Source organism: Cyprinus carpio, chromosome A10, assembly GCF_018340385.1.
Source record: "Cyprinus carpio isolate SPL01 chromosome A10, ASM1834038v1, whole genome shotgun sequence".
NCBI classification, from domain to species: domain Eukaryota; kingdom Metazoa; phylum Chordata; class Actinopteri; order Cypriniformes; family Cyprinidae; genus Cyprinus; species Cyprinus carpio.
Window position 1 is genome coordinate 17078173 of NC_056581.1, and position 7087 is coordinate 17085259.

General features: G+C 34.6%; 1 protein-coding gene across 1 annotated transcript; it reads right to left on the reverse strand.

Moving 5' to 3' along the window:
* Nucleotides 1-669: 669 nt before the first annotated feature.
* On the reverse strand, nucleotides 670-6365 carry LOC109057773 (poly(ADP-ribose) glycohydrolase-like). Its single transcript, XM_042765722.1, has 16 exons — nucleotides 6189-6365; nucleotides 4777-4937; nucleotides 4582-4668; nucleotides 4311-4421; nucleotides 4174-4245; nucleotides 3992-4078; nucleotides 3079-3321; nucleotides 2932-3007; nucleotides 2776-2845; nucleotides 2625-2700; nucleotides 2407-2554; nucleotides 2062-2140; nucleotides 1869-1977; nucleotides 1688-1778; nucleotides 1460-1588; nucleotides 670-1010 (listed from the first exon to the last, which is right to left on the reverse strand). Exons 2-16 carry the CDS (start codon nucleotides 4918-4920, stop codon nucleotides 892-894), a joined length of 1641 nt encoding a protein of 546 aa, XP_042621656.1. The 5' UTR covers nucleotides 4921-4937; nucleotides 6189-6365; the 3' UTR covers nucleotides 670-891.
* Between the last annotated feature and the right edge of the window lie 722 nt (nucleotides 6366-7087).

Genomic DNA, 7087 nt, shown 5'->3' on the forward strand with positions numbered 1-7087 from the left:
AAAAGAACTGGTGAACTGGGTGTTTTAACCGGTTCATTGAATCGAACTGTCAGAAAGAACCGGTTCGCGGGAAAGTATCGAACCTCTCGTCACTAAAGTGAACGCGCAAGAACGAAACTAACAACAAATATTTATTTCTAAAACTGGCAAAATATATATATATATATATATATATATATATATATATATATATTTAAACATTTGTAACAGAAGCCATTTATTTATTTCTAAAACTGGCATTTAATCAATTCAGTCATAGTGTACTTTCCTGATCAAAACCCAGAAGCCTTGTTTTTATCTCTCACCTTTAGTCTTTTGCTCAAAAAACCCTAAACCTATTAAACATTTGTAATACCCTCATAAATGGAGCATTTTGACTGTTTAAATGTTCTTATTTTTTAGATACAGACAGTAAAGTGGCATTTATGAAGTACAGAAACAAAACTTTGAAACAGTTAAAGTGCAGCCGATGCTAAATTGTTACACTATGGATGGGATCAAAAAGATACATTTTATTTTATTGTAATTTCTAAAAACAATAAGCTGAGATTAAGCCAAAAACTTATCATATTTAATCAATAAAAGCATTCAGGTTTTATTCTGCTGTTATTTGTACTTATACTTGATGCAAGTAAACTACAAATTCACCATGAAAAAACAATTCTTTTGCATTAAAGAAGTGAAATGTGTCCTTTATTGGATGTTACTGTTACTGAATGACTATAAAGCTTTTTAATTAAGGTAAATAATTCAATTTTTGACACCTGTGGTCTTACAAGATAAACATTTCAACTGTTTTTTTGTATAGTAGTACAGTTGTATCATTATTCAATTCCTTCAGAGTTTAGCTTGACATATTTAATACTGCTGAACTGTTTTTACTACTTCTGTTTACAGTAAATTATCCTTCTGCCCGATCTTCTCTCTGATGAATTTGTACAGGTCTGTTGGCGAGCCACGTTCATGAGCGCAGTTTCCACAGAACTTCTTCAGCAACTTGTACAGTTTACCTGTTGAGAGAAGAAACGATCCAATAATGCTTCATATTCTTGTTACCACTGTAATTTTAATTCACCTTCGGACTGAATGTTGATCTAAATCAATCAAAAAACTATTTTTAAATAATTGCATTTGTAGAGCAACACTGAACAGCCAAATTTTAGTGACATCAGTTCCAGAAGAAATTTGACCTTACTATACTATAAGTAAAATTCTGAACAACTAGGTTGTCATGCCAATAAATAAATAAATGACACTGCACTTAACATCAGAGCTCATAGTGTATTTCATATGAAAGGTTGAACTGAAGATCTATTTCCATATATATTAAAAATATATATATATTTCTAAAAATCTATAGGAGAAAATGAATCAATCTTTGTTTGTGTAACCCTATTGTTGTGCTCTATTATTAAACCAATTAATACCTGTGTGTTCTGAGTTCAGTGAATGTACTTACCCACGGTCACTTTGTTGATGGTCAGCATCTCATGCATTCTTTGTATTTCTTTTGCAAGTTCTTTATTGCCAAAGGTGAAGTAAGCCATGTCTCGTCCGCTCACCGCGGCAGCCATCAACTGGATGAGAGCTTTTGAAGACAAACACATTCTGTTCTGAGCATTTATCATAATCCATCTGTAGTGTCTCCAGATCAAGCAGGATGTGTGTGTGTTTTATCTTTATTTACCTTTGAGTTTAGGATCCCCTTTAAAGGCACCGCAGCCCCAGTTGCCCGTTGCGATGGCTGTTTTCATGTCTCCGTGGAATCCCACAAACGCCTTTGAGAGTAACACAGTATAAGCCTAACCTTACAATAACAAATACTTTCCACAGCAAACCTCAATATTTGTACTTTTCAAAACTAATACCTTGTTGAGTTCTCGTTTTATGTTCTCTTTAGTGTACTGTTCCTTCGGGTTCTTGAAGTCAAGAGCATCGATGGCAACAATCTGCCGATAACGTCTCTTCCAGTTATCCCTATGAATTTACTTGTGGCTGTAAAACCAACATTTTTCTTTTAAATGAACTTTTATATTTTGTGCATTTGTCATCATTACTTACCGCTTTGTTGGATCATTGTATGGACCCACCCAAGAAAAGGTTTTGCTGTAGCCAGAAGTAAAGCTGTACATCTGAGGACCTGAGGACACATTAGCGATAAGAGGAAATGTCACGTAACCATCAACACCATCGCTCTATCAAGTTACTGTGTGTGTTGTAAATAAGTTTATATGTGTTTAACCATTCTATAGTGAATTTGTTGCATTGCGGGTCTGAAATTTACTGATATAAAAAAGTGTCCTGCGACTATGTGACAGTCACCATTTTTGCATGAACTATCACTGTAACTGACTGAAAGTTGTTTTAGTTTTCTAACTTTGTCTGTGCTATACATCCCAGCAGTACCTGTGATCTTGAGGCACTCGTTATCAGCCAGTTTCTCAGTGAAGAGTCTGGCCACGATGAGTTCTGGACTCATGAAGAAGAGGATCTCCTCCTGAACCAATCCTGATCCCAGCACCCCACCACCAATATATTTGCTGGCAAAGTCCACCTGTCCAGAACAATGTGATGTAGATGAAACTGAAGAACAGGTACAAAACTGAAGTTTAGATGAAACTGACCTGCAGCATCCCTGTACCCTCATGCTCAATGGATCCTTCTGAAGAGATGTGAAGGTTCGTAAGAGTCTTCTTCTGTCTAAATTCAGACACGATCAGTAAGAGGCATGTCAACTCACTTTAGTCTGTTTAGATTGTAATTAATGTAACTTACATTTTCCATTTAGGGAGCTGTGATTTTTGAATGCTAGTCCTTTCAAAAGTAACCAGTCCATCTGGTTTTGCTGTTAAACAATTAAAGGCCATTAAATTTACACTGAAATAGTTACACTGAATCCAAAATCCCATGTGATATGCGTGTTCTCAGTACCTGGATCTTGATTATGACTTTTATTTGTCACTGTGTTGAAGTAATGGAAAATGGCCCTCAGTTTCTGTGCCCGGGTCTCTCTCATAATCAAACAGGCTCAAAAACATCATCAAAAAATATAAAAAATATTATGAACTGATACAATACTTTATATATATATATAATGAACTGATACAATACCAGTATTTTCAGATCAGAATGAACCAGTGTAATGTGATCAGTGTAACACCTGCTGAAGTTGATGGTGGGGTAGTTGGCGTATTCTGAACCAGGTTTAGTGTCGTTCCTGTGAGGAAAGGTGCAGAAGAAGGCGTTTGCTAACAGACAGGAAATCTGCTGCTGAGACATTGTTATGGCCTGGTTCTGTTGCTGTCGCAGGAGAGGGATGGGCTAGATACAAAGAGTACATACTCAAACATACTTACAACAGACGTGCATTTAAAAAAAAAAAAAAAAAACACATATATAAGCAATGCAATCGGTTTAGTCTAAGTAGATTTATTTTCTCTGTTCCAGTGGGACATTATTATAGCCTGACAAATGGTGCACACTGTGTGATTGTTAAATTAGTTTTTGTCTTGCATGATTGTTGCTTGTCAGATTGTACAATATGAACCTAATGAGATCTAAAAGTCAAGACAGACTCTAAGTCAGAGTAATCCCAGGGAAAATAAAATGTGCATGCAGTGTAAGTCACTTTGGATAAAAGCATCTGCCCAATGCATAAATGTAATGTAAATGGAAAACTGACATGATTTACAGTGTTTACTGAACAATTGCTTTAATTCTGACAAATGTATTTACACTTCAAATTTAAATGCTACCAAAAACCATCATAGTAAAATATTAATGTGAAAATAAAGTTTTTATGTTGAGATTTATGTTGCATATCAAAGATTTGTGAGATTTATTATTTTTTTACCTGCAACAAAAGCAAAATTATTGCCAAAATCATTCAGTGTGGACCATACTTTAGTAACATTACTTTTAACAATAAAACAATTAAATTTACAACCCACGTTATACTAGTACTTTGGGATTGTAGGAACCTGTAACATACCTGTTTAATGAGTTCAGGTAAATCAAGAGCTAGTTGGGCCATATTTGGGATCAGCAAATGGAGATTATTGTCCTTCGCATGTAAGTGCTGCAGAGCGATTACACAAATCTGTCATCAATATGTATTTTCACTTTAACATTTACCTGTCCTCTGATAAAAACTATAGAGAATCATTCACTAACCCGACCATATAAAAAGAGTGCATCAAAAGTCCATCTGTCCTTGTTGTTGGAATTGTAAGACATTATTGCGGTCTACAAAAGACAGAAAACTGGTCACATTATGATGAACATAAAATTAATTGTCTTTGTTACATTACCTGAACATCCCCAATAGAGTTATTTCCTTTAGTGAGATTGTGCAACGCACGGCAGGTGACGTCCCAGTGAGAGGGGGGTGAATGGGACTTGTTGGGGGATTCAGGCGGTGGCTATGGGGAATAATCATTACTGAATATGAATGAATAACGAATACCCCATACCCTCTCTATTTTCATAAGTTACTTGTTCAGAAAAGCTCTTTATATAGAAATGATAATGATCTTTAGAGAGAGAGATTTGTTATAAAGCACTCTGGATGCCTGTACTTACATACAGATGTGGTAACTTCACATGGTGGGAATCCCAAACATGAGTCCCTTGATAAGGGACAATTACACCACTTTGGAAACATGTCATCTGCTCAGACAAGCCAGAAACATGAATTATGACTGAATCAGTATTCACAGCACACTTTATAAAGTAATTAGAATACAGACACTAAGGATGAAGTTGCATGGTTCTTACATCTATCAGTATTGTATGTCCTTTCTTGAGAAGTGGCTGGTTAAGCTCTTTGTTGAAGTCTTGCATTGTCTTGAGGTTCTTGATGGGATATGTGGATCCCGGTTTCGGATTGGTTCCTAAACTGGAAGCAGCTGAAGTGTTCATAGTGCACTTTGAGAGGACTGGTTTGAGAACCATAGAAAAACATTATTAAAAATAAATAAATAAATAAGAAAAGGCATTATTGCACTGCTTGGAACAGATAATAATAATAGTATTTATGATATGCCCTAGAGGACACCAGGAATCAGTAAATAAGAAAATGAAAACAATATTGCTAAAACATTTTTTATTTAAATTTTATATTCGATAAATCAATTAATCTTTGGTTCCAGGCTACTTTATTTTCTGTAACTTGTCCAAACTTTGCACAAAGATAAAAAAAAAAAACTTTGTACAAAGATTCTCAACGATGAAAGATATTAGAGAATGATTTGATACACTATTTTACTTTACTTTTTAGTGACAAAATATTATCATATTCCCATAAGAGTGTTGAATTTAGTCATTCAGTAATTGTCAGTCTTATTTAAAGACCAAGGAGAGAGAGAACTGTCGTGGTTAAACCTCCAAAAATTTGGTATCTCTGTAAAGACCTGAATGTGCTCTTTATTGTAGCTACTTTCAGAAATGAAACTTTGACTTATATGGTCTCAAATAAATTTATTATAATATAATTTCAGGACATTACCTCTTATGACTGGGTCTCAGGAGGATAAAGAACACAAGTCATATTAGAGTATAGAACAAAAGGCAAAGGGGTTCATTTTTTATTCGGGAAAGTTTATTAACGGGGTTCGAACGTTGCAATAAAGAAAAAAATCGAAAGTTCGATTCGAAGTTAGAACGCGAATATTCTCCTGGGAACAGCTCTAACATGACTACACACCTATCAAATATCAAAACACTTATCAAAAACGAAATTTCAACTCAACAAAAAAACCTTTAAAATAAATAATATACCATTACATTAAAAAAATAATCATAAATTAATTATTTAGCTAAATTTTTATTTTGTCAAAAAAACATGATTGCCATGGTCAAATTTTAATAATTAAACAAATTAAACAAAATTCGATTGGAGCAGGAGAAAGTATGTAGTAAAAAAAGAAAGAAAATATGTATATAAATCAAACTAATATAGATTTAAAATATGCTTTGCATTTCATATATTTCCTTTCAAATTACTTAGGCTATATACACTATGTGATGCTTTAATTTATACAGTAATGTATGGAGCTCTTTCACTTTTGATTTTCTGAGTCTTCTTATTTTGTGTGTGTAGTCTTTAAAAACATGTTTTTAAAAGTACCGTAACTGAAGTGAAGCTGAATTGGGGGTGGAGGGGGTGGAGGTAAATAATATCTACTCACTTGTTCGTCTTTAATTGTTCGTCCCAGATGTTGACGTTCAGTGTCTGAATGCTTGTGATGATTACATTTATTTGTAACACCTTCTAATGGTCGGTCACTTGCTCGGTTACCATTCGTCACATCAACCACAAGATGGCACCACACTCCAATTATTATAACCATTCATTACTTTCTTAAAACTTCTCTTAAGGCTTAAAGCGTCAAAACCCTGCTATTTCTTGCAACAGAAAAGAAAAAATGGGAAAAGGTACAAAAACTGTCTCTGGGACGGTACTATTTAAAAAAGGCAAACTTTTGTACATTGTTAACTACTAAAGGGTGCATATTAGATCCTTAAAGGTACATATTATTACCTCAAGTATATATTAGTTCCCATATTAATTTCTTTTGAAAGGGTACTTTTGTACCATTTTTTCTGAAATTGTACTACTTCAGTTGTTCTTAAAATTAGGAATTTTCACAAAACTGCAGCTACTAACCACCGGCCATTGTGTCTCAGTTAGGTCTGTATAATGTCTGTTGGACAAACCTGTGCTCACTGGTGCCTGAAGCCCTCAGCGGGATGCAGTGGACAGAGATTCACCTCAGGCAAGAGGAACAACAGCTCTCTTTAAATGTGAAAAGCTCTCCCTGTTTGAGTCAGATGGTTGGTCCTTTCCTGAGTTTTTTTTTTACTCTGCACCCTCTGCTGTCTGACCCATCACATGATTGGCCTGCTGTCCTGAGCTGCAATCTCATTATCCCTGCTACATCCACCATCACTGGCCCTACAACCTCAAACACAACAGCAAAGACTGAATACATTGTCTCAACGCTGAAGCAATTTTATAATATTATAAATTATATATATATATATATATTTATAATACAGTCATTATTTATCCTTAACATTGGCAAAC